The following is a 26,852-nucleotide window of genomic DNA, read 5'->3' on the forward strand; positions in this document are numbered from 1 at the left end:
GCGCGGGCCGGCCCCGGGGCCTCCATGATGGAGGAGCGAGCGGCCGCCGCGGTCGCCGCCGCCGCCTCCTCCTGCCGCCCGCTCGGCTCCGGCGCGGGCCCCGGCCCGACGGGGGCGGCCCCGGCCTCTGCCGCTGCCCCGGGGCCCGGCCCGGCCGGTAAGGGAGGCGGCGGCGGAGGCAGCCCGGGGCCTTCAGCGGGTCCCGAGCCCCTGAGCCTGCCCGGGATCCTGCACTTTATCCAGCACGAGTGGGCGCGCTTCGAAGCGGAGAAGGCCCGCTGGGAGGCCGAGCGCGCCGAGCTGCAGGTGAGCGCTGCCCCGGGACCCCCCGACCCCCCGCCCGGCCCGGCCCGGCCTCACCCGCCGCCGCCGCCGCCGCCATCTTGGAGCAATGGCCGCCGGGACGGCCGGGGGGGCGGGAGGGGACCGCGACCGGCCCGGAGACCGAGAGAGGGGCCGTCCGAGGGGGCTCCTGAGGCACCCGGCGGCTCGAGGCGGGAGGGGGCGGGAGAGCCCGACCGGGGCCGGCCGAGAGGAGGCGCGCAGGGCATCGGACCCGGCTGCGAGCGGGAGTGGGAGCGAGCGGACCGGCAGACGGGTTCCCGGGAGAGGGGCCTCGGGCCCTGAGGGGAGCCCAGGAGAACTCAGCGGAGGGTGGTGGGAGGAGTTGGGGGGGGGGTTCTTGTTGGGAGTGAGCGGAAGCCCGAAGGGTGCCCAGGGGTTCCGACCTCCGTCCCCGACCAGGTGAGGGTTGGAGGTGGAGCCTGATGGGGTTTAGAGGGGAGAGAGCGGAGGTCGGTGGGGGGACGTGGGAGCCGCTGAGGGCCAGAGTGGAACGAGCGGGGAACCGGCCTGCGTAGGAAGAGGAAGTCAGGGAGCCTGGGACGGGGTGTGTTTCGGATTGTTTGGACGGTGGAGGCGAAACGAAAAGACGGCTGTATGAGGACTCGGGATGAGAGGAGAGCCTCGAGGGGTCCAGGAGGAAGATGTGTGCCCTTCCCTTTCAGGAGGGAACTTTGGGGAGGCCTGGCCTCTGTGGCTGAACAGTGCAGGGAGGCGTCCCCGGGGACAGAAGCATGGACAGGGCCAGGACTTGACCTAGGAGCCTGTATGGAAGAGCTGCGGAGCGGAAACTCTAGTTTTGGGAGTGAGTGGGTGTGGGGGAGGGGGCGGGAGGAGGGGGGATTTGAGACGGGAGGTGGGTGCAGATGTCAGGTGGAGAACCCTGGACTGGAGTGCGCTGGCGTCCAACATGGAGATAAGGGGACCTGGATGGGGACAGGGAGGAGGAATCCAGGGGCACCTGGAAGATGGCAGGGGGAGCATTTTGCAGAGCAGGTAGACAGCATAGAAGAAGCATCTTAGAAGGACCCCGGGAGGAGATATGTTTGTGGAAGTTTCCGGGAGAGGACCCCATGGTTTGTGGAGTAGTTTGGGAGAGGAGTGTGCCCAGGGATGATGTTTGGGAGAGCTTGAGGAATTGGCCTGGGTTACGTGACCTTGAGAAGTGCGGGTCCGCTTGCTGAGCGCTCCGCAGAGCAGAGCCGGGGCGTCAGAGTTGTGAGGATATGAAGGGATCCGGGGATGGGCAGCAAGGATTCTGAGGGTTCCTGGGCTGGGGTATAATTAGCAGGAGCTGGTACCAATTCTAGCAGCCCATCTCTCTCCTTCCGGCTCACTGTTTTCCTGTCCAGTTGATGTGGGGACCCAAATAACTGATTAGAATTTTGTCCAGAGGAAGAATAAAGAGAGCGTTCCGCAATTCTCCCACCCCTAGGGAGGGATCTTAGCTGTGTGGTAGCTGGGGCTCGGCACTGAGGTGGGAGAGGAATCCTTATGTAAGCACCCCTCACTTTTGTGTTCGATTCGCAGTTTCCGGAGCTCTTCCCCAGCGTACATCTCTCATCAGATCTCAATACCCCATTATGTAGACAGGGCCAGCGTCATTGCCTTCATTCAGCTTGTTGCTGAAACTGATGCCAGCCGCTGTTTAGTGAGCACATAGGAGGTGCCAGGCCTGTATGAAGCACTTTAGCTAGAGACATGGTATCGTTTAATCCTTGCAGCATTCAGCAAGGGTAAGTAATAGCATTCCCCCCACCACCCTGCTATTTGAGAAAAGAATCCCAAAAGGAAAGGGAGGCTCTAGGACAGTCAGTGATTGATCTAGGATCACAGCCTGTGGGTAGAAGGGCTGGTCTATGGGCTTTTAAAAGCACATGCTCTGTACCTCTTTGCTGTCCAGTACAGATGAGGAAACTGTTCCCAGGAAGCCCAGTGGCCTCCTCAGGATCATCCAAACAGTCATAGGCAGACCTGGGATTGCATTTTGGTCTCTGGGACCGCAAGCCGGTGCACCCTACAGCACCCACCCTACCACTGTCCCGTATTTGTGATGAACGAGAGAAGAGTTATGTTTATTCCCTCCCTCAGTGGCTCTTGGCAGGAACTCACGAACAGGACCCAGTTAGGCTCTCCCAAGTCTAGGCTGCGGCGTTAACTTACTTTGTATTTTTGTTTGCTGTTCGTTCCGTCCCATTAATAAAAGCGCACAGATCTCAGGAGCGTTTGCGTGTGTGTATATGCACGTATATAAGTGTGTACTTACGAGTGAGAGGGGACAGTCCCCCTCTTGTCCCTTCCCTGCTCTCCCCTGAAACTGTTACTGCTGTAAAAGTAGTTCAGCTCTGCCCTGTGTGATATGCAAGGTCTATTATGCGTATCATTTTGTGACTTTTTTCACAGTCTCTGTGTCTTGATGTTCCTTTCCTATCAGCACAGAGAGCTCTCTTGTTACTTTTGATAACTACGTTGGGCTGGATGTTTGCACCATTCCTCCTTTAGATGACCTTGTGGACAGATTTTAGCCTGTCTCCAGTTTTTCCTTCAGAAATGGTGGCGGTGACTATCTTTGCAGGGCAGGTGGATGGGATGATAGAATAGATACGCTTATGAGACGGTGATGGGTTCTGCCAGGTTACCCCGCGGTCACACCCCCAATAGCAGCACCTTTTTTTGCATACCTGTGCCCGGAATACTTACCGCTTGCTTACAGAAGTGTGACTTCTCCCTCCCGTGAGGTCCTTTAAGGCCTGTGCTGTGTCAGACTTTTGCGAGGAGCCCTGAATGCCTTTTCTCCAAATAGCTGAGCTACAGCTGCTCCTGGCACAGGACCTGCTGAGCATCAGTGTGCGCTAGACGAGGCAGCCCCTCGTGTGGTCCTGCCAGGAGGTACCCAAGGATTGGAGCAGGGAGGTGGCACAGATGTGGTCTGACGATACGCAGGACTTTGTCAGGTGGGGGATTCTGAGAGGCAGGCAGCGCGGTTCCTGCCCTTCAGAAACTTCCAGGCTAACAGAGGAGGCGGGTGTGCACAGGAGGCTGCAGAGAACCGTGTACACGTTCACACGCAAGCTGGGTACTTGATGGGGTGCCTCTGCTTGAAGCACAGTGATCGTTTCAAGAAAGCATAAAATATTTTAATGAAAACGCAAGTTGAAGTCGCAAATATTTGTGTTTTGTAGGTAATGTGTGTTGCGAATTTAGGGTAAGTCAACTCAGGGTAAAGTAAGCACGAGAGATCACATACAAACCCTATCGCTTATCGACCCATGGCACCTCTGGGGAGGGGAGCTGCTTGAGGACAGGAGGAACCTCTCAGGGGACCCTCAGCTGGATGCCCACTTAGGAGCAGCGAGGGGGAGTAGTGGTGAGTGTGGCAGCAGGGAAGGTGTGGAACTGGCCGCTCCCCACTTCCAGCCTCACTAGGGGCTCCGACGGATGGGGGGGGGGGCGTCCTCCCTGGGAGGAGCCCGTGCAGCTTGGGAAGGAGGAGTGCAGGAGACACAGGGCTAGGTGGGTCCAGAAGGGGAGCACACAGGACTGGGGGCTGGGACAGGAAGCCCAGCACCAGCCCCTGGGAGGATTGAGATGCTGAGGCTCCCGGGAAGCCTTTCCCGCGCTGCCTGGCTGGAAGGGGGGAGCAGCCGCAGGAGAGGTGGCAGCTGAGTTTGGGAACGGATCTGGGGTGGGGGAGGGGGTGTTCTAACAGTCGGGCCAGAGGGAGTGGCAGTGGGTGGATGTGGTGGGTAGAGAAACTTCCAGATCCTGGGCTTACTTGCCAGCCTACCACGGCACTCAGGTCAGACAGACAGCACGGGCTGCCGGCATTTTCAGAGGTAGGAGGGACTGGCCCCTGACACTTCCCCTTTCCATGGGATTCTGTTGAGTTGGTTCGGGGCTTCAACCACATGTTTGTGGTTCTCTCTCTCCTCCCTTTGCCAGAGGAACTGGGGAAGGGACAGCGGAGCAGAGTGGGCTGAGCCAGGTTCTTGCACCATCATTAGGAGAAGGGAGATGGGGACTTGACGTGGTGGTAACAAGGAGATACAGGGGCCAGGCTGAGCATGTGTGAGGGTCTGGCACATTCTTGACTTCCCTTTCTCCCCCCACAGACTGAGGTCACCCGTGTCATCAGTCCTGCCTCCTTAGCACCTCAGATCCACTAACCCAGCACCCCCATCTGGTCTGAGCCACTGTCATTTCTCCCTGGCGTTTCTGGGACTGCCTCCTGTGACTGGCCTTCAGTTGTGTGGGCATGCCCCTCCCCCCAGGCCATCAGTTCTCCATAGTATAGCTGGAATTATCTTTGTAACATGCACTGATCCCATCTCTCCCTTGTTTGAAACCTTTCCATGGCTTCCCCTGTGCTCTTAGGACAACCTTCGAACCCTAACTTGGTCTGCGGTCCTTTCTCGGGCCTACAAGCCTCTCTGCCTTTCTTCGTGAACCCTGTTGCACATTCTGATGTGGCCACACTGGCCTCAATTTATGACCCCACTGGCGGAATACGAGTGTGCCTGTCTCCCGGTTCTTGGCCAGTCCAGGCATTACTTAGCATGTACATGCTCAGTTCTCAGCTAACCTGAGGGAGAGACCTGGTCCCTAGAGCAGGACAGAGGTGACAGTTGGCTTGTGGGCACAGATCTTGTCTCTACCCTCTTCCAGCAGCCACTCTACTCCCCTGGCTGACTTCTGACAGCCTTCGGGTCTTGGCTGAACTGTGCATCTTGACTCCAGAAACGGGTTGGGCGTCCCTTGTCCCATAACACCCTTTGCTTCCTCACCGTGGCCCTAGTCAAATCGTGTGTTGGTTGTCGATGCTCCTGCCTGTCTCCTGTGCTGCACTGAGAGCTCTGTGGGTCCAGGAACCACTCAGACAAATGCCTCATGCAGGACCTGGCTGTCACAGGCTGTCACAGGTGCTGGATGTTGGAATGAATGGAGGCTCTCAGCAGGCTGTACTGGCCCTGGGAACCAGAACACTCGCTGTGGAAGCCACAGAGGGTAGGGAGGACGGTGAGGAGGTAACTCAGAGCTTGTGTTTGGCGATCGACCTTTTCTTCTCCACCTCTCTCCCCCACCTTCTAAAATAGACGGGACAGGGTAGACTTGAGTGACTGAGAAGATACACAAAGGACAGACATTTCAGACTTCCAAGATGGTGATCACACGAGAGTCCGCCTGTCTAGCCTTAGATATTTACGTACGTATGTGTTGATTCAACGTTTGTTTATTTTTGAGAGAGACAGAGTGTGAGCAGGGGAGGGGTGGAGAGAGGGAGACACAGACTCTGAAGCAGGCTCCGGGCTCTGAGCTGTCAGCACAGAGCCTGATGTGGGGCCCAAACCCATGAACCGTGAGATCATGACCTGAGCTGGAGTTGGATGCTCAATAGACTGAGCCACCCAGGCGCCCCTGTGTTAATTTAAAACGTAGAGCGAAAACAATGTTCACAAGGGCGGGGTGGGGAGTCCCATTCCTTCAATGGACGGAGGATTTTTTCCCCCCATAGTGTACCTGGTGACATAGGCGATCTGTCTGTTATTTGTCCCCTCCCCTCTGTAACACACGTCTCATCTTGTTTAGTGCTGTTCTCTGTCTGTAGCTGTATCTGATACTTAGTTGGAGCTCAGTAAGTATTGGTGTCAACGGGTGAACACGTGAAACCTTTGTTTTATGTCAATGCACATATATCCTTTTTTATTCTCTCAAAAAGAAGCCTACGTTGCACTTATAGCTGTAGGCTAGCTACATCCCTGGAAGTGGACCTGTCAGGACAAAGGGAATGTGCGTTTGACATTTTTATAAACATGGCCAAATTGCCCTCCAGGAAGGGTGCGTCGATTTATGACCCCACCAGCGGAATATGAGCGTGCCTGTTTCCCTGGTTCTCAGCCAGTGCCAGGCATTACTTAGCACCTGCTCAGTTCTCAGCTAACCTGAGGGAAAGACCTGGTCCCTGGAGCACGACAGAGGCGATAGTTGGCTTGTGGGCACAGGCTGTGCTGCACTGCCAAGTGCACAGGGCAGATAGGTCATGGCCCTTGGAGCCCCAAGGAGAGGGAGAGCCGTGGGGGGCGGGCATCCGAGAGGCTACTGAAACTTACAGTCCTGGAGCAGGGCTTTGAGAATGGTCATGGCCTGGAAGAGGGGTCTGTGGCCAGACCCGGGGCTTCTGGTGGAGTCACCGAAGTCCTCCAGCAAGCACGTGGTGTTTGGGGAACGGCTGCGAAGACGACGCAGCCGCCTGTGGGGCAGGAGGCCTGTAAGCCACAGACCTCTCCGCTCAATGGGGCTTGGGTCTCAGAGGGCTCTTCACTCCCTTAAGGAGCTGGGCCCATTTCAGCGTTGCGGAAGAACGGACAGGGAGAGTAAAAATAATAGGTAGGAGCTGGCATTTATTAGCCCTTCTTCTGTGCTAGGCCTCGGACTGAGAAGAACTTAACACATGAGGGGCAGGCACTCTCGTGAGCCCCATTTTCTAGAAGGGGAAATGGAGGCTCAGAGAAGGCCGGTGACCTGCCTAAGATCATGCAGCAAGTAAGTGGCCGAGCCCGGCCTGGAGCTCAGGCTGTCCCAGCCTGTCACAGTGGAGCACTTGGGGAGAAGCCAGGGTTGAGCCCTGCTCTCAGGGCTTTGGCACAGGACTTCTGGAACATGGTCAGGGGCCAGGATCCTGCCTCGAAGGCCGTTGGCCCAGTGTCTCCAAAAGACCTGTTGACAGACCAGAGCAGACTGGGGTAGCCCATGCCAGCAGACGGTGTGAAGTGGTTGGCAGGGGCCCTGGGTCATGTCTGTGGCATGTCTCGCTCACCCTGGGCAGACTCCGGTGGGGCGCGTGGTCCCCACGGTGGGGGTTGGGTGGTAAAGCTTTTGCATTGGAGCGGGAGCTGAGCTGAGCCACCCACTCTTGTCCCTAAGCTCCAGAAGTAGCTTCCTACGCCTCCCAGAGACAGATGCTCTGGTAGAAATAGTGAGACGCCACCTCCACCAGCACTGTAGGGGACAGCACCTGCCTTAGGGTGGGGGAGAAGGAGCCCAGGGCTCCTCATGCCTACCTCCCCCGCCTTCGTCCCCGGTCCGGCTTCTCCCCAAAAGCCAGGGGCCACGTTAGGCCCGAGCTGGCCCCGTTTTAATTGCAAGGGTTAAAGACTCCTCCTCAGCTCTTTCACGGTGGGTCACATGGCAGGGGACTCTGGAAACAGATCCAGCATGCCCTGTCGCTGCTCCATTGAACCCTGGCTCGGGGCCTTCACGCCTGAGGAAGTGGCTGCTGCATGTCATTGTGGGGGTAGGGGCTGGCGCTGACTGTCCCTGCGTGAGCGAGGGACGCACATCAGTGAGCCTGAGCCCTGCTGCCTTCCCGTTCCCTCCTATCCCTCCAGGCTCAGGTAGCCTTCCTCCAGGGAGAAAGGAAAGGGCAAGAGAACCTCAAGACAGACCTGGTGCGACGGATCAAGATGTTGGAGTACGCCCTGAAGCAGGAAAGGTGAGCCCTGCTGCCCTGGAATGCTGCCTTCTGAAGTCAGGCCCGGACGGAGGCTCAGGAGGCCGGCCGCATGCCTTCCGGCTGAGGGAGGTTTGGAGCCTGGCATCCTCTTCCCCGTCGCCCACCGCCGTGTGGTTCCAGTGGGGGGCACGGAAGAGGGCGCCGTAGGTGGAGTTCAGGATAACGGCTGCTAACAGTTTTCATTGTGGCGGCGGCCCCTGCTGAATGCTCACCGCCTCGTTCCCCTTCCTCCCGCCTAATGGGTCCAGGTGAGGCTTCCAGAGGGTGAGGACTTCTTCGGGGTCTCCTGGAGCCGGGGTAGCTCCCCAGTCTGCCTGACTCCAAAGAGTGGGTCCCTCTCAACGCCACGTGTGGTGCCTCTCCCACCAGCGCTGCTTCCTGAAGGCCGGGGTGGGGGCGGTAGGAGAGTGGGCTGGGGGGCCCCTGGAATCTGGGGCGCCTGAGGTGAGTGCTGGCCCAGTCCGCTCCTCTGCATCTGTCCTCCAGGAATCGTTTTGCTCTTTTAGGGCCAAGTATCACAAGTTGAAGTTCGGGACAGACCTGAACCAGGGGGAGAAGAAGCCAGAACTGGCAGAACAAGGTACCCAGCGTCAGATCCACCCTCCTTGCGCCCCCCCCGTTCCCAACAACCCTGAACGTGACGTTGTGCGCAGAGTGGGGTCGCCTCTTTCTTACTTCGCTCCACAGGAAGCAGCCTTGGCCGAGTGGGGGGCTGGGGAGGGCTTGCACCTCACTCTCAGCGCCCCTCTTCGTGGGCTGCTCTGCAGGGCCCCAGAGTGGGGAGGGTGGTGGATAGCGAGGTGGAGAGTGAGGAAGGCCTGTCCTGCCTGCCATCCCTCCGTGAAACCGACAGACAGCGTCCCTAATGTTCTAAGCTCCCTGGAAGAGGGCTCTGTTCACCAACAGGTAAGGAGGGCAGGTGTGCCAGGGAGAGGGACGCGTGCACAGGAGCACGACGATGTGCAGGAGGGTATGTTAGGGGACAGGGAGTTACTGGGTGAGACTGGAACAAGTGGTGTGGGGGTAGTGGAGGCGACCAGCTGGGCGACCCAGCAAGGCCTTCAGTGCCGCGTGAACGGCGATGCTGTTATTTATGTCAGACCCCTGCTACCAGGACAGGAGCTCCACAGGGCAGGGGTCTTGGTCACTGATGTCACCCAGGTGCCCAGTCAGGAGCCTGGTTGATGCCGAGTGAGTAGTCAATAAAATAAACAGACGGTCTCATTTAATCCTCATAAGGATCCCGAGAGGTAGGTGCTACCGTTATTAACTGATTTTCTCAGAAGAGGAAACTGAGGCTCAGAGATGTAAAGCAGCCTGCTCAGTGGCACACGGCCGGAACAAGGCAGAACCGGATTTGAAGTACAGAGCCTGCTCTATATACGCTCTCCGAACAGGATCGGATTCCCGTGTAGGAAAATAACAAGGAGAGTAGAGGGCGTGGAGGGGAGAGGGTAGTAGGTTTCCAACGCCGTCAGGTAGGGACTCAGTAGGACCTGTGACAGTGACCTGATAGTGACTCATTAGGGCTTGAGGATGAGGAAGGGGGAGGAGGTGATGGGTACGTGGCAGCACCCCAAGACAACCTGCCTCCTTTGTCTCCACTCTCCAGTTTCCAATGGCCCCATGGAGTCGGTCACCCTGGAGAACAGCCCGCTGGTGTGGAAGGAGGGGCGCCAGCTTCTCCGACAGTGAGTGTGCAGGGCAGGGGTGCCGGGCTGGGGTAGGCAGAGGCACGTGTTTGGCTTGGGAGATCAACTGGAAGACTCCACAGTCCTTCCTGTGCCCGCCGGGTGGTTGGAGGACATCGAACTGTCCTTGCTGGATCCTTGCTGGCCTGTCGTGCTGTGGGTGGAGGCAGACACGGGGCACCTCTGCTCTTGAGAAGTGACCCCAGAGGCCTCTGGCTTTTAAAAAAGGGGGTATTGTATTACTAAAGAGGTTTGTGTTTTTTTATTTTTGTCGTTTGAAGAAGTGACTTTTTTTTAGGTTTCTTTATTTTGAGAGAGAGAGAAAGAGAGCATAGGAGAGACAGAGAGAGGGGAGGAGAGAGAGAGGATCCCAATCCGTCAGAGCAGAACCCGATGCAGGGCTCGAACTCATGGACTGTGAGATCATGACCTGAGCCGAAACAGAGTCGGATGCCTAACCGGCTGTGCCACCCAGGCGCCCCATGTCCCTGATTTCCTTAAGCTAAATATCTGGAAGCACATTGCCGGCTTCCAGTGTGTGCAGGCAGTCACAGCAGAATGGTTGTAACACGCAGCACCTGCCGGGCGCCTGTTCTGTGCCTGGCGCTGTGCTGAATGTCGCGCTCACGTTGATTCCTCGCGAGACTTCCTGTGCGGTAGGCTCCTAGAGTTCCCCTAACGGCGTGGGTGCGGAGAGGGCGTGTGTTTGCATAAGACGACAGCGCTGTCAAGTGGAGGGTCCGAGAGGTGATCTTGGGGGTCCACCCCCAGAGCCCAGCTTCTTCACCGCTGTGCTTCCCTGCCTCTCCCCTGCGGGGGTAGAGGGGACCTCTGACACAGGCAGGCACTCTAGATGACACGGCAGGTGAAGGCAGGTGTGCTCCAGTGTGTGAGGGGCAGTCTCGGGGGTCCCCAAGGGACAAGGTCATGGTGAACATAAAAGGCTTCTTGAGGAGCCACCAGAGGACCAGCGAGGGACTCTTGTATCTTTTAAAGCCACAGATACCCACGATTGATTTTTCCCCCTATTTTTAACTTTTAGACTAGTCCCAGCTAGTTTCCATTTTTTTTAATTACAGAAGTAATAAAAAGTAATTTGTAGAAGTGAGTAGAGTAAGTTGTAAAGGTTTATTTCACATCTCGAAACCCTTGTTCTGAAGGTTGAAAGTCACTGCTGTTGAGTTTAGTGTGTCTGTCTCTTTCCAGGCCTTGTGGGGGGGGGCATACTTCAAATGTATTTGTGTGTGATCTTATACTCTTGCACACATTAACACTTTTGTTGTTGTTGTTTGTTCATTTTTGAGAGAGAGACACAGAGTGTGAGCAGGGGAAGGGCAGAGAGAGGGAGACACAGACTCCGAAGCAGGCTCCAGGCTCCGAGCTGTCAGCCCAGAGCCCGACACGGGACTCGAACTCACGAACCGTGAGATTATGACCTGAGCCGAAGTCGGACGCTCAACTGACTGAGCCACCCAGGCGCCCCTAACACTTTTTAAGAAAACGTTTATTTATTTATTTGGAGAGAGGGAGAGAGAGAGATGGAGCAGCGGAGGGGCACAGGGAGAGGGAGCCCGAGAATCCCAAGCAGGCTCCACACTGTCAGTTCAGAGCCTGACTCATGGCTTGATCTCGTGGACCGTGAGGTCCTGGCCTGAGCCAAAGTCAGGACACTTAACTGAGCCACCCAGGCGCCCCAACACTTTTTTTTTTTTAAACTGAATTATACGGATCACGTAACTTATTTCGTGAAACCGTTTACTGTGGCCGTCTTGGCACTCTGCCTCCTTTATTTTCTGCCTAGCATCCCCATCAGTCATTTGCGGCCATGGTCCTCTGCAGTGGACATGTTGCTTGGCCCCTGCATTTTGGCTCTTATGTACAACATCCTGGCAAGCATCTGTGTAGCTGCATTGTGCCTGTGTATAAAGGCTTCTCCTGGAAATAGACTTGAAAGTGAAACAGCGGGGCCAGGGTATGCTTATTTAAAATACTGGTGTGCCGGGGCGCCTGTGTGGTGCAGTACGTTGAACATCCGACGCTTGATCTCGGCTCAGGTCATGATCTCACGGTTCTTGAGTTTGAGCCCCACATAGGGTTCTGCACTGATGGTGTGGAGCCTGCTTGGGATTCTGTCTCTCCCTCTCTGCCCCTCCCCGGCTTGTATGTGTGTGTTCCATCTCTCTCTCTCTCCCTCTCTCTCAAAATAAACCTAAAAAAAAGGAAATCTAAAATACTGGTGTAGAGGCGCCTGAGGGGCTCAGTCGGTTGAGCATCCGACTTTGGCTCAGGTCACAATCTCACGGTCCATGGGTTTGGAGCCTCACGTCGGGCTCTGTGCTGACGGCTCAGAATGAACCTGCTTTGGATTCTGTGTCTCCCTCTCTCTGCCCTCCCCCACTCACACTCTGCCTCTCTCAAAAATAAATAAACGTTAAAAATTTTTTTAATTAAAAAAATACCGGTGTGTAGTCTTTATTATTTTTTCTTAACATTTATTTATTTTTGAGAGACAGAGTGGGAGTAGGAGAGGGGCAGAGAGAGAGAGGGAGACACAGAATCCGAAGCAGGCCCCAGGCTCCGGGCTGTCAGCACAGAGCCCAAGGCCGGGCTCGAACCCACGAACCGTGAGATCGTGACCTGACCTGAGGTTGGACGCTTAACCGAATGAGCCACTCAGGCGCCCCCCAATGTGTCGTCTTAAGTTGCTTCTCCAAAAAGGCTGTCCCAGTTTGCAGGAGACCCCTGACCCACGCCAGTGCTGTTTCCCTGCAGGTACCTGGAGGAGGTGGGCTATACGGACACCATCCTGGACATGCGGTCCAAACGTGTGCGGTCCCTACTAGGTCGCTCGTTGGAGCTCAATGGGGCCGTGGAGCCCAGCGAAGGTGGCTCCAGGGCCACGCCAGGCCCTGGGGGGCTCAGCGGGGGTGAGTCGCTGCTGGTGAAACAGATCGAGGAGCAGATCAAAAGGTGAGCCCTTGATGAGGCCTGGCAGGTCTGTTCCTCTGTGTCCCCTCCTGATGAAGGCCGATGTCAGAAAAGCCAATGGTGCTCCCTGGTGCTCTGGTGGCCACTTCCTTCCTGGCGGGTATTGTGGGTCCGTGTGCTCCAGAGCCTTCAGTGCCTTCGTTGTGGGATCCCTGGATTCTCTTCTGGGTCCCCCTGCACATACTCCCGTGGTGTCATCTTCGTGCCGATGCGCGTCACGGCTCACGTCCGGCACGGCGCTTCTTCTGAGGCTCAGGCCTTAAACCGCTCAGCACGTGGGGCAGCAGCTGAAGGCAGAGCCTGGGTGGCACCCCCAGCCCCTGGTGGGGAGCAGAATACACGGCCACCGCCCTGGGGAGCTCTCACTTGTTCGTCGTCTCACTGGTAGTTGTTCCTCAGCATTTGGTGACGTTCAGTGCTGTGCAGAAGGGGAAGAAGGAAGAGTGATAGGCAGTGGCCCTGCTTTGAATGGGCGGCGGGGGGCCTCTTCACGGGGTGACATCTGGGCAGAGAACCACAGGAGATGGAGTAAGCCGCCCACGGGAACAGCGACCGTCAGGGTCCCGAGACTTGGCATGTTGAGGAACCCGCGGCCAGGCCTGTGTGGCTGCAGGGAGTGAGCATGTGGGGCTGTGGTCTGTGGTGAGGTTGAAATCTCAGGAGTGAGATGAAATGGGGCTGTACCGGCCACGATAGGGAGTTTGGATTCTTCTCTACGGGTTGTGGGAAGCCCGTGGTTTCGAGCGGGGGTGTGACACAATCCGGTGTGCTGGTCGGCTTCGAGGAGGAAGGGCTGGAGGGCAGGAGCGGGAGTGCGGCTGGGAGCCTCCTGCGGTGTCCTGGCGAGAAGCGGAGGGCGCGCCAAGCGGCCAGCCTCTCCGTGGGTTTTCTTTTGGAAGGAGTGGATGTCAGGAGAGGAGGGAAACCAGGGGGTGGCTCTGGGGTTCGGGCCAAGCAACGGGAGCCGCGTTGGCTGCGACAGGGGAGACGAGTGGAAGGAGCGTCAAGGGGGCCATCGAGGGCGGGCGGAGTCTGCGGCCGGGCGGCCCCCAGTGCGGGTGACGCGTGGCCAGCCTGGAGATCGGGTGGGGGTGGTGGGGGCTGGACTCCGAACTCCCCTCTAGTTCACCAGCACGCGGGCGGGGTTGGCAGGCTAGAGGCAGCAGCCGAGGAGGCTGGGCCGGAGCAGCCGTGTTGCCGAAGGAAACCCCAGAGATGCTCTGCTGGGAGGCCGCACACCATGCGGCCAGGACGCGGTGCCGGATTTGGCAGCCCGGAGGAAAGATCTGTCCTCCGGGCAGTGACCGTAGACCTGGGCAGTTGGCAGGAACTCTCCGGAGCATTGGCCCCGTGGCCATAAAGGAGGATGTTTGTGTTTATCTGAACTTTGAATTCCACCCACTTTTCTGCCCTGGAGTCAGGTGTGGGCAAATAACCCTTTTGTTAAAACCCGTTATCCGCTTGGAGGCATCAGACGGTTGGCCAGGAGTGGAAATGGGAGGCCATCTGTCAGTCGGGAGGGTGCAGGTGCGTTGACGGCTGGGCCGCCCACGGGGCCCCGGGCGTTTTCAGAGTGACCGGTTCCTCTTTCCCGCCGGGCGCGTCTGCCGCTTGCCTGATCCGCGCCTGTGGTTTGCCCGGGCCGTGGGAACAGGGGCTGCTGAGTCAGCGACATTCCCTCGGCCCACTCTCCTGACCCGGCACGTGAAGGTGTCGGGGTGGGGTGAGTGTCTGTTGGTCAGAGGCTGCGATTGGAGCCCCGTGTGTGATCATGGTGGCTTCAGCCCCCTTGAGCGCCGGGGCCAGGCTCTGGCCACCTCTGAGCTTTGCCACCTGGCGGGACTAATGCCCCCCCTGCCCCCCTGTCGTGGGCAGGAACGCGGCAGGCAAAGATGGCAAAGAGCGCCTGAGCGGCTCGGTGCTGGAGCAGATCCCCTTCCTGCAGAGCTGTGAGGACGAGGACAGTGACGAGGACGACGAGTTGGACAGTGTGCAGCACAAGAAACAGCGGGTGAAGGTGCGCTCCCCGCCCCATCCCCTCCCCCGGGAGGGCCCCCCTGCTTTGTGTGCCGGCGGCACAGTGCCCCCCTGGGTGCTCTTGGGGCCATGTCTCTGGCCACGCCCCTGTCTCGGTAACCCGTCGGGGCCTCGTCTTCCCCCACCCGTCTCCTCCCATCCTTTCTTCAGCTCCGAGAGGCTTCAACTCTCCAGACTGGGCCAGCCACACGCTGCCCTCTCCGCGCGCTCTGTCCCTTGGGCTAGTCTGACCTCCATCACCCACGCCACGTGGCTCTCTGTCTTCTCCCTCGATAGACTGTGAGCACTACCAGGCGGGGACTTAGTGTGCTCGCAAGCGGGTGTCCTCCCGCTCTTCTCTTCCCTGCACCAGCCCCCGGCGTGGATGGCCGCTGCGGTCAGCCCGGGGCCAGGTTGGGGCATCCGTGGGGGCCTTGGTAGTTTTGAGCGTCCATCCTGCCCTTGCGTCGAGACCGAGGCCCAGGGGCACCCCCGCAGGCCAGAGTCCAGATCTCAGCTTGGCTTCAAGATAATGGCCCTCACCCCATTTGACCCCTGCGCCTCGACTGCCAGAGCCACCGTGTTCCTGCCGTTTCAGTCGCACTGTCCCCAGGCATGATGTGGGCTCACCTCACCTGTCCAGTAAAAAAAAAAAACCTCACTTTGGGCCTGTGCGGACCTAGCTCTGCTCTAGCAGCGGCGACATGGAGAGAGAGGTCCGGTCCCTGGCATGGGGAGCCGGCAGCCGGCGGGGGGCTGGTAAGCAGTCCTGTGCCAAGGGACGTGCTGCCATGCGGGCTGCACGAAGGGGGCCTGTGTGGGGCCTTCCCATCAGAGCCCTTCTCTGCCTCCTTCAGCCTCACCTTAGCGCCCCTCCTCCGCCGCCCCTCCACGCCACCTTCTCTGACCTCTCACCGGCCCTTCCTCCCCTTCCCTCGGCAGGGTCGGAGCCATCTGGACCCGGACCGCTCTGGGTCCTCCCTGTCTGGTGTCCCCACGTCTGTGTGGGACCACGTCTGTCCTTGCCACAGCTCTGTCTCCAGGGTCCCCGGTGCGGCTCAGCACAGGGTCCCGCCTAGCGTAGGCGCTTGGGGAACGCACAGAGCCAGGACTCTGGAGCTCGGTTCCAGGAGAATCAGGATGTCTCCGAGGCTGGGGCCTCTGATCCTGTTCGTGGTCTCTCGTGTGCCTTTTGGGATTTTCACTCCTTTTTCAGCTCTTACCTCATCCTCCTCTGGGAGGCCTGCCCGCTCCTCTCTGCTCCTCCCAGCAGAGATCATCGCTGACTTACACTCCCTCGGGCTTTTGTGTCCGTCCCCACACTTGTCCCGCGGGCCCTGCGGGGGAGGCTCATCAGACAAGGGTCTCGCACCTCCCCGGGCCCGCTCTCTCACCCAGGTCACCGTTTAGTGACCAGACTGTTCTTCCAAAGACCTCTAAGGCTCCCGCAGCGGCCACTGGCCTGGCTGTGTGCCTTCGGGCATGTGATTCTCTTTGTCTTAGCGGCAGTTTTGGGGGCTCACCGTCTCTGTCTCTGGGTTGTTGAGGATTTCTTTAACGTGAATTCGTGCCTGTGGAGTCCTTGGCTACGCTGGGACTGGCCGCACCCGGTGCTCGGTGGTGGCAGTATTCGCAGCGCTGGGCACGGTGGGCAGAACAGAACTGCACGGGACACCTGTGTTGTGGACCCTGGAGAACGCCTGTTTACGCTTCCATGCTTTTGCAGAGCCCTGGCCCCACTGGGGCCTCTCTGGGCATGCTGGCCAATCCTTGAGGGAAGGAGGAGGAGGTTGCCGCGTCCCGTCCCTCTGGTCCTCCCACACAGGCCAGTGGCTGGCGCCTCACGGACGCCTGAGCGATTGTGACTCCACGGATTCATAGCCTGCTGTGCCGGCTTGGAGTGCTGGGCCTGCGTGGGGGCGGGGGGGGGGGGCGGGGGGGGGAGGGTCAGCCACACCCTCGAGGAGCCTGCGGTCTGACTGAGGCTGGCCTTGTGAGTGCCCGGACTTGGTCCGGTCCGGGGACACTTGGGAGGGAGAAGATTCCCCGAAAGGGGTGGTGTTTGAGGCCGGTGGTCGCCAGAGTCCCCGTGCCGGGCCGGGGTGTGCTCTGACACCAGCACCTAGAGCAGAAGTCAGAGAGAGACCCGAACTGTCGTTGAAAATCCTGGAACCCCCCTGAGTCGTTTCAGGCAGCCGTGGGGGTTGCGCGCACACAGCCCCTGGACGGCACTTTGTGTACGACGTGGTGACGCGGGCACCGCAGGAGGGTGAAGGATCGGATGTGGGTGTCCCTGTGGAAGGCCGGGCCGCGAGGGGAAATGCGGGCGCCGTGCTGCTCCGAAGTCCCACGTCTGGGATGGGGTCCGAGCTTGCGGAGGGAGGAACACGAGAGGGTTTGGTCGTGACCCTGGCATCCTGCTCCTCCGGGCGGGGGGACGGTGCTGTGCGCTCTCGGTCCAAGGTGGCGCGCGCTACGGAGCCTCAGCCCACCCAGCGAGATGGAAGGGAGACTCGGAGGACCCTCGGTGATCTTCCGGTCCAGAGCCGCCTCAGCGTCTCGAGAACGGCTTGGACCGGGGACCTGGGATGCGGGGCTTCGCTGCTGAGCCTCGGGTTCCTCATCTGTAGTATGGGAATAAGCACAGCGATGCCAACTCTTCACAAGGTTGTGAAGTCACACGGGTGAAGCTCGCTTGGTGCGCTGAAGAGCGCGTAGAGGCTGGCACGGAGTTCGATAAGCCTTTGCCACCGTCACCCCCGCGCGTCCGTGCCACTCGAATCGTGCATCTCCGCACACTCGCTTACACACGTAGGCACATACGTCTCTCCCCTCTGCCCTGCGGCGGCCTTTGCTGTCTGCTTCTCCCCACCCCCTCCATACAGGCTTGCGGAAGGGGAGGGTGGGGCCTGTGAGGGGATCACAGGTGGGGGCAGGGGTGGGGTGGCCGGGAGGAGGAAGAGACTTCGGAGCTGTGGGGCCACCTCGGCCCCTGAAGGCTGCCAGCAGGGGGAGCGCTGCCACCAAAGCGCGTCCCGGCCCCGGAAAGGGCACGAGGGGAGGGAGGTGGAGCTGTGTCCGGTGTGGGACACTTCCAGGCAGGGCCAGCTGGTTCCTGGAGGCGCGGCGGGCCTGGGCTTGGGCTCGCGCTGCGGGCGGGAGCCTCCTGACCCATCTGGTTTCCTCCATGCCCAGCTGCCCTCCAAGGCCCTGGTGCCTGAAATGGAGGACGAGGACGAGGAGGATGACTCTGAAGATGCCATCAACGAGTTCGATTTCTTGGGCTCGGGAGAGGATGGGGAGGGCTCTCCGGACCCTCGACGATGTGCCGCAGAGGGGACCCACCACGAGTTGGGTAAGCTGAGGGTTTTCTGGCCAGCCGTCCTCACCAGGCGAGGTAGGGGCACACGCGGCCGCCCACAGCTGCTTCCTGCCCCAGGGTCGCCACCGGACGGATACGCTTCCTGAGAGGAGGGTGGCCGAGGAGAGCAGGAGCCCCACACCGTGGCGGCCGGGCCCTCACCCCTTCCCTGGAAAATCCCTGTGGGGACGCAGGCGGGCCCAGCTCTTCCCGGAACGGGGCCTCTGGCCCTCCGCGCAAGCGTCTAGTTCTTGGACCTCGGGGAGGGAACAGGACGAGGACCTGGCAGGCAGAGGCAGTCAGGGCAGGGCTGCATTCTCCTGTTCTGTGACCCCGAGCCACGAGGCCCTCGGCCGTCACACAGGATGGCCGGGGACTGAGTTCCCTGCAAGGCTGGCACCACAGAGCATCCTAGCTCAGTGCGCCTCCTCTGCCTGACCCCACTCCCACTTCGAGCCCTGGAGCTCCCTGGTCAGGACTTTCCGGCTACCTCACGTTGGCAGGAGAGGCCTCCGGTGGCTAAGGTGAACCGGAACACGGGCTCCAGCCCCGTGCTTTGTCCCTGCAGAAAGCCGGCGGGTCAAACTCCAGGGAATTTTGGCCGACCTTCGGGATGTGGATGGGCTGCCCCCTAAAGTGACCGGTCCCCCTCCTGGCACACCCCAGCCCCGGCCACACGAAGGTAAGCGGCCCCTCCCCCCCGGCCCAGTTCCCTGGGGTCCATAGCAGAGGGGGGCTGCAGAGCTAAGCCCAGGGCTTCTATGTCCTCAGGGTCGAAGCCTGGCCTCTAGTCTGCAGCCTCCCTGTCCCAAAAGTTTGTCTGTCTGTCTGTCTCCCTCTTTTTTTGTTTGTCCTGCCCTGTCTGTCTGTCTGTCTCTCCCTGTCTCTTTCTTTCCAGCTGTGATTCTTGATCTCGTCCTCTCCCTGTCTCTTTCTGACTCCTTATCTCCCCCTCTGCCTCTTTCTGTCTTTCTTTCTCTCTCCCTGCCCCTCTCCGCCCCTTCCCTCCCCTCCCCCTACCAGGTTCCTTTGGCTTCTCCTCAGACGTTTTCATCATGGACACTATCGGGGGCGGGGAGGTGAGCCTGGGGGACTTGGCAGATCTCACCGTCACCAACGACAACGACCTCAGCTGTGATGTAAGTTCTTGGGGTGCCCTACCCCCCATAGGCCCTCATTGGGCATCCCGCACTGTGCCCACTCTTGCTGAGCTCTGACCGGGTGCCTGGCCTGCGCTGGGTCCCTTAGCGGGAGGACGCTGTGAGGTCATTCAGCAGCTCACCTGTTGTACAGAGGGGTGCGGACATGTACTCGGCACGGGGCTTGACAGGGTCGCCGAGGCACAGGGTCTGGAAGACACCTCGGCCCCTGCCATCTCCTGTAGGCAGTGCTCCCTCCCACCCCTGGCCTACGTGCCCCTCACATCCAGGCCCCGGATGGGCTGGCGGCAGGGCAGGACGGCATCAGAAGGGGAAGGGGGCTCTGGGTTGGCACAGCGTGGGGAAGCGGACTTGTGTAGGAGATAGGAATTGAGCTGAACTTGACAGCCAGAAACCAAAAAACCAGGCGTGGATGGGGCCTGGTAGGCAGGCGGGCCGGGGTGACAGGGAGGCCTTTAGGGCCGGTGTTCGGAGCCCCAGACACACAGATGGGCCTCTGGCCCTCTGGTCTCTGCATCGGGTGCACGTGCACATTTCCCCCAGGAACGTTCACCACAGCTTTTAGCAGGATCTCGAGCGGTTGGTTCCCCAGCAGGGTTGTGGGCCCTGCTGTGAGATGCCAGGAAGGGGGGCCGAAGTAGAGGCTTCGAGCAGGCGTGTGTGCCTGTGAGGGGGTAACCACACAGTGGCGGAGCCTCTGGCCCTAAAGTACGAGGGCATTGGTGACAGCTGCGGTGGGGACCTTTGGGGATAGAGCCCAGACCGAGGGCTTTATCAGCTGTGGAGCCCGTGTTGGGGCAGGACATGGCATCTCGCCTGACAGTCTGCTCATCCTCCTTCCCGATGGGCTGCCCCTGGGTCCCCCGCTCAGAGAGTGACACCACCATCCACCAGGGCACCTGCAGGGTCTCTGGGACTCCCCCAGCGACCTGTTGATTCTGCTCCCCAGTCTCTCCCTTCTGTGCATACCTGTCCCCATTTCCGCTCCCCAGCATGTGGTCTCTGTGCCCTCTCTTTGCCTGAGAGGCTTCTCTCAGGGCCCCTTGGCCCCTGCAGCCGCTCGTATCTTCCTCCATCCAATCCGTGTCATTTCCCTGCTCTAAACCCTTCCATGGCTCCCTGTTTCACTTAGGATGAGATACGGGTTCCTAGAAGTGGCTCCAGCCCCAGCTCCTGCCACTCTCTCCCTTGCTTTCTACAACCCAGGCCTCCCCTCAGGCTCTAGGTCTGGCCTGCACCCTCAGGGACTTTGTTCATGCAGTGTCCTCCCTCAGTCCCCTCCCCTGATCTGGTTAAGTCCTGCTCTCTTGACACCTTAGGAAAGCCACACTGACCCCCACAGAGGTGGTCAGGCTGCTCGGGTACTCAGAGTTCAGGGACCTGGCAGCACGGGGCAAACTGACTTGACTGCTTTCCGGAAGCCCCCTCTGTGGGTCTGGGTGGGGAAGGGACCGGTCCTTGGCCTCCTGGATGTCAGTCCGTGTCTGCGGGACCGTGGGGACGCTGAGGCACCTCCCCCTACCCCAGCTCTCTGACAGCAAAGATGCCTTTAAGAAGACGTGGAACCCCAAGTTCACCCTGCGCTCACACTACGACGGCGTGCGCTCCCTGGCTTTCCACCACAGCCAGGCCGCCCTGCTCACCGCCTCTGAGGACGGCACGCTCAAGCTCTGGAACCTGCAGAAAGCTGTCACGGCCAAGAAGTGAGGGCGGCAACCCCGGGTTGGCGGGAGCGGAGGGGCGGGGCTCTCGGTGACATCCGGCTCCTCTGCCTCCCCCAGGAACGCCGCGCTGGATGTGGAGCCTATCCACGCCTTCCGGGCTCACAGGTGGGGAAGCGCCCCCACAGGCGGTCTGGCCCCGGCCCTTTGCACACACACCCCCTTGCTCCCGGTGCTCTGCAGACACGGCGCTCCCACGGCCGGTTCTGGGCGCAGCCTTCGGAGGAGGAGATGGGTGTGGGGAGCTAGGGGCAGGCCGGTCCGGGGGCACCACCGGAGCCCCGGAGCCCCGGAGGCCGGATTCCTTTTGGCCGTCCTCGAAAAATCTAGCAGAGGACCTCAAGATCCCATGGAGGGGGCCGGAGGAGGGCTGAGGCTGAGTTTTTCATTTCTCCTTCGCCACTTTCGTACCTTTCAGGGGCCCTGTGTTGGCAGTAGCCATGGGCAGCAACAGCGAGTACTGCTACAGTGGCGGGGCCGACGCCCGCATCCACAGCTGGAAGATTCCGGACCTCAACGTGGACCCCTATGACGGCTACGGTGAGGACGGCTCCCTCCTCTGGCTCCCACCCCCCTTGTCCACCGGAGCCTCTTCGTTCCCTCAGTGCCCACCCGTGCCTAGCGATGCGGGGCCCGGGGGGCAGCGGGGGGGCGGGGGGCGCACCGTGTGCCCCCAGCCCGGGTGAGCCTGGAGCCTCCTGTTCAGCCTGTGACGGGGGTCAGATGGGCCGAGGCAGGAAAGCGGTGGCGTTGGGGGGCCGCTTCCTAGAGGAGCTGGCAGGTGAGCGGACTCGGAATCCACACCGGGGCCGGGGACCGGCCCATGCAGGGGCTTGGTAGGCCCTGCCGGTGTCTTCCTGTGGCCGAGTGCAGGCAGTCGGTGAGAAGTGGAGCAGGTGACAGGGGACAAGTTAGTTGGGCCAGGCTGTAGGAAGTCTGCACTTGATCCTTGGCACCCCTTTAAGAGTTAAGTGGAAAAGTGACCGCACTGCTATTTATTGTACGTCCCCCTCCTTCTGATGCCTCTTCCGATAACTTTCTTGGTCGCACGCGTGGCTCTTTACTGCTTTGTGGTGGTAGAGTTTAGAGGTCTGTGTCTTCCCAAGAACAGTCCCACCCCGTAAAAGGTCAAGGGTCAGTCCCAGGTAGTCTGTGCTCTGGGCCATGCGAGCTGCCACGCGTTGGGGGTCAGCAGGGCCTGACCAGAGCACGCAGTGTGGACTTGAGTGACGGGGGAGGCAGAGGTGGGAAGGATCAGAGGGCTTTAGAGAGACTGGGCAGGGCTTGTGCCCTGGGGGCGAGGAGCCAGGGCAGGCAGAGTGGGGCACGACTCACGAGTCCCAAGCTGCAGAGGGTCTTGGGGCCACAGAGCCACCATTGTTCCTTCACCAAGGAGGACCAATGCTCCTTCACCATTGTTCCCCTTCACCAAGTCCTAAAACTTGTGTATTGAGCGCTCATTCTGTGCCAGGCACTATGGTGGGCCCTGCGGGCGTGGCAAGGGAATCCCTGCCCTCTGGAGCTTCTGTTCAGAGCCAGTGGTCAGAGTGTGCGCGGCCGCTGCGGCGGGTTCCAGCGGTGACGGCTCCGAGGGCAGGAGGAGTCTGGGTAGAGCTGGGTGAATGGGCGGCTAAGTCGGGCAGCCTGGCTCTCAGCAGGGGTCGGTGCCCTGGAGCTGTCTGGGGTGGGGCCGCTGGCCCTGACCTAACTTGTTTCCTTCCTCCGCTGGGTCTAGACCCGAGTGTGCTGAGCCACGTGCTGGAGGGCCACGGGGACGCTGTATGGGGCCTAGCCTTCAGCCCCACCTCCCAGCGCCTGGCCTCCTGCTCTGCTGACGGCACCATCCGCATCTGGGACCCGAGCAGCAGCAGCCCAACCTGCCTCTGTACCTTCCTCACAGCCAGCGGTGAGTCGGGGGAGCAGGGCTGGGCGCGGGGTGGGCGTGGGAACACGTCACAGAGGAACATGCCTCCCCACGAGGGGCCCAGGCTTCCCAAGTCCCGTCCCGCAGCCCCAGGGCAGGACCAGGTCTGTTAAGCAGCCCTCCCTTCCCTGTGCCCTCAGATCATGGGATCCCCACCTCAGTGGCCTTCACCAGCACCGAGCCCGCCCACATCGTGGCCTCCTTCCGCTCTGGCGACACCGTCTTGTACGACCTGGAGGCTGGCAGTGCCCTCCTCTCGTTGGAATCCCGGGGGAACAGTGGTAAGAGGGGCCTCAGGGACAGGGGCTGGTATCTGAATGCCTCCAGGGCCCCGGTTCCTCCTGTGGCTCTGCTGAGCCGGTGTCTCATCAGCAGAAGATGTCTCCCCTACCCCCTCGGGGGCTCTGGGTAGGAAGGAGATAAGGTCCCAGCAGCTGCCTGGCTCTCGGGAGGGCTGAGGGGACAGAGATCATGAGGAACTCGCCCGCCAAGCCTCTTGGCAGAATGCATGGCCCTTATGGGTGGCTCGTACCCATCCTGTGGCACCCCAGGCGTCTTACGGATGAAGCACTGTGGCCCAGGGAAGGGAGAGGCCTGGGAGCCTAGGCCCCCGGCCAGCTGAGCAGACAGCAGGGCCGTGGAGCCGTGGTTCTCTTCCTCTGGTCTTTGTCCTGGTCTCCCTGATTTCCCCGACATCCTTCCCTCTCCTCCTCTCCTTCCAGGCCCAACCCAGATCAACCAGGTGGTGAGTCACCCAAACCAGCCCCTCACCATCACCGCCCACGACGACAGAGGCATCCGCTTCCTGGACAGCCGGACAGGTGAGGCCCAGCCTTCTTGGTCCCCGCTCACTCGTGCTCACGGTGTCCCGTCGGGCCCTTGACCTTCCCCGCCAAGGGAAAGTAACCTGCCGCCCACCCTCTCTCCTCTCAGGGAAATCCGTGCACTCTATGGTTGCCCACCTGGACGCGGTCACCTGCCTAGCCGTGGACCCCAACGGCGTGTTCCTGATGTCGGGAAGTAAGTCGGGGCTCTCCTGGCTCCTAAGGAGCAAGGGTGTGTGGGAGCCGAAGAGGAAGAGACGCGGGCACTGGTCACGAGGGCGTATTCTGGGGCCCCCTCCCGCAGGGGGGCAGGGGCAGGGAGCCTCCCGGCAGAGACCGCGCACGCTCAGCCCACTGGAAGCTTTTGCGTGCGTCTTCCCGCTTCATCCAGATCACGCTGTCGGAAGGGTATGTCATACCCGCGTGCAGATGCGGAAACGGGCTCGTGGAGGTTCCGTGATTTGGTCGAGCATGGTGGGTTGGCTGCAGGAACAAGTCCGAGTGTGTCTGGCTCTCAGTCCCCACAGGATTGTTAACATTTGGAGCCACGTGCTCCGTGGATAAGGGCACTGGGGCCCGGCCACCACGGGGCTGTGCCTCAGAAGGATGAGGCGCGACGTGGGCAGACGGGGAAGGGAGGTGAAGCGTGTGCCGGGCCATCAGGAGTGCCATGGGCGAGGGGCCTCCTTCCGCTCACCTCTGCTCCCCACTGTCAGAGTATGTGGGAGGTTGCAAGCGAGCACACAGAGGGCGTGGGAGAGCACGTGGACGGGCCTGGTCCCATCGTGGCTGGGTCTTTGCCTGGTGACGGTAGCAGCTGTGCCTGCAGGTGCCGGTAGAGGGGGTGTCAGGGAGGTCAAGCCCAGGGCAGAGAGGATTTGGGACAGGGCCCAGGTCCTCCGTATATAAGGGACACATCGAGCCAGCCAGCCTGGTCCTTCGGACGCAGAATTCGGGCCGTCTCTGAAGGGGGCTCTTGCCCCAGGGCCCGGCCCTGTCCGCTCCACCCTCTCTGGCCTCCTCTCCATGCTCCTGCTCAGGCTGCTGCAGCCGTACCCGCCTCCTGCCCGTCCCCTGGCCACCCCTGCTGTTCCTCCGCATACCCCCGTGGCCCTTCTGTCATCACGGTGACCGGCTTGTGCCGGTGCTGCTGTCCGCCTGGCATTGCTCCTCCCGTTTTCTCATTTACCGGGGGCCACGTTGGAACGTCAACAGCACTGGGTGGGCAGCTTTGCCCAGGACGTTCACTGTGTCCCCGGGGCCTGGTACGCAGGTGCCCGGTGAACACTTGGTAACTAATGGGTGGACGGCCAGCTGGGATAAAAGCATTCTCCTTTGGGCTGGGCGTCAGGAGGTGGCCGGCAGAGGTGGGGGACAAGAGGATGGAGACACCCCCCCCCCATTGTTGAGGCTCCTCCAGTGGGGGAGGTTTGGGGAAGCCGGGGTACCTGCTGGGGGACAGTGCTCTCTGCTCCCACACCTGCGCAGGCCATGACTGCTCCCTGCGTCTGTGGAGCCTGGACAACAAAACGTGCGTGCAGGAGATCACGGCCCACCGCAAGAAGCACGAGGAGGCCATCCACGCTGTCGCGTGCCACCCCAGCAAGGCCCTCATTGCCAGCGCAGGCGCCGACGCCCTGGCCAAGGTCTTCGTATGATGCCCACCTGGCCCCGCCCCGGCCTCCACCTCGGCTGGGGAGCGGGGCCAGGCAGGTGGGACTGAGGTGAGAGGCCGGACAGGAGGGAGGCTTGGTCTGGGAGGGCTTCTAGAAACCCTCTGCGTCCTCACCCCTGACGGGAGGGACCTCGGATGTATCCCTTTGCCTGGCACTTCAGGAGGGGGCCACGTTCCCAAGGTGGAAAGCCCTGGGCGTCGAGAGAGGGGACGGAGGTGGCCCGACCTCTCGTACCCGGGGTGTCATGCTCCAGTCTCCCCTCCCTTCTGTCTCCCTCAGGCGACTCCCAGCCTCGGCGGAGGCCCGGAGGCCCGGCCTCTTCCCGCCTGCCTTGGAACCTGGTGGTGCTAATGCCCCTTTCCCTGGGAGGCCATGCCCCACAGCCTCCCCTTCCCCAAGCATCCTGGGGGGCAGCCTCCTTCAGGACTTACCCTCCCGGACGTCCTCGAGGAGTTTCCTCTCTGCACCCGGACACCCAGTCCTGGTATCTGAGCTGCTTTCTTGGGTGCAGCACAGCCAGGGCTGGGTGTCCTCGGGGATCAGCTTTTCCAAGACGCCAGAAGGTGCCAGGTTCTCTCTTTGAACCCCCGATCCCCCCTCCTTCTTCCCAGACCTGGGTGGTAGCTGTGCCGGGAAGAGCCCCAGGCGCCCCCGCTCTGGGTCCCCTGGGAAGCCGTGGCACCAGCTGGACCCTGGTCCTCCTCAGCGGGGAGCGCCCGGCCTGGTCCACCCCAGAAGCTAGCCCCAGTCCACCACCCTCTCCTCCAGTTCCCTCAACACAGCTTTCCAGACACTACCCAGCGCCTCCAGGGCCAGTAACTGCCTGGGGATCAGGTGATGCCCTCGGGGGAGGCGCCCACCCCTCTCCCCTCCCTCCCCCAGCACTCTTCCAAGGGCAACCCCCCAGCCCCCACGGGGTCACCCATGGGGAGAGATGGCCTTCTCTCACCCCTCCCTGGGGCATGGAGGCTGGAGGGGGTCCCCCTGGTCCCCCACAACTCCCTGTATATCTGTATAAATAAATGGGATTTTAATGGAGCCCCGCCCCCACCCATGTTGTTATCACTGTGTGATAGTCTGTGTCTCCTCTCCTGGCCCTCCACTCTCTTCCTCTATTTATTTCACTCTTTTTTTGGGTTCCACCCTGAGCCCTCGGGCCCCCTTCAAGGTTCCTGTTTATAAGCCCCGTCCCCTCTGCCCTGGACTTGGATGTGAAACTTGTCTCAATAAACCCTTTGGAGTAAGATGGGTGGCGGTGCTGACTGTTGAGGGGGCTCAGGGGACCAGGGACTTCAGGAGAGGGGTAATGGGTTCTGCCTGGGCTGGGTGGAGCTCAGGGAGGAGATGATGGGTTGGGGTTTTGTGGTAGGGTGGGGGGGGGGTGCCAGAGAGGGGCCCAGGGTTTGGGCGGGTTGTGGGTGGAGGGCCGGAAATGGGGGCACAGGACCGAATCTCCCCGGGCCCCTCCTTTCTGTTCCTGAGCACACTCCTTCCCCAGGGGCCTCAGCAGCAGCCTGGGGGCAGAGCCCTGAGAAACATGACATGACGTGACAGCTTGAGACTCCCCCTCCCCACCCCCAGCCCCCATGTGTGATGGGTGGTAGGAGGCCAGAGGGCTCATCCTGAGTACTTAACTCCC

At 60.6% G+C, this 26,852-nt stretch overlaps 1 protein-coding gene across 4 annotated transcripts; it reads left to right on the plus strand.

The window, feature by feature from the left end:
* Positions 1 to 24: 24 nt before the first annotated feature.
* Positions 25 to 26,459, plus strand: STRN4 (striatin 4). 4 transcript variants are annotated; one of them, XM_047077790.1, is made up of 18 exons: positions 25 to 306; positions 7,728 to 7,831; positions 8,359 to 8,432; positions 9,465 to 9,543; positions 12,316 to 12,513; positions 14,407 to 14,548; positions 17,743 to 17,902; positions 18,456 to 18,590; positions 18,932 to 19,047; positions 20,596 to 20,771; positions 20,850 to 20,897; positions 21,208 to 21,329; positions 22,525 to 22,695; positions 22,854 to 22,994; positions 23,436 to 23,534; positions 23,647 to 23,733; positions 25,026 to 25,261; positions 25,493 to 26,459. In XM_047077790.1, the coding sequence occupies exons 1-17, from the start codon at positions 25 to 27 to the stop codon at positions 25,193 to 25,195; spliced, it is 2,304 nt and encodes a 767-aa protein (XP_046933746.1). In that variant the 3' UTR covers positions 25,196 to 25,261; positions 25,493 to 26,459. The 4 variants fall into 4 exon arrangements, with proteins under 4 accessions (XP_046933746.1, XP_046933747.1, XP_046933748.1 ...); XM_047077791.1 differs by having other exon boundaries at positions 18,477 to 18,590; XM_047077792.1 differs by having other exon boundaries at positions 18,477 to 18,590; positions 18,953 to 19,047.
* The last annotated feature ends 393 nt before the right edge of the window (positions 26,460 to 26,852 follow it).

This window comes from Lynx rufus, unplaced genomic scaffold (assembly GCF_022079265.1).
Source record: "Lynx rufus isolate CCGP_SWC_20201006 ecotype Redwood Valley unplaced genomic scaffold, mLynRuf1.p SCAF_16, whole genome shotgun sequence".
Lineage (NCBI taxonomy): Eukaryota > Metazoa > Chordata > Mammalia > Carnivora > Felidae > Lynx > Lynx rufus.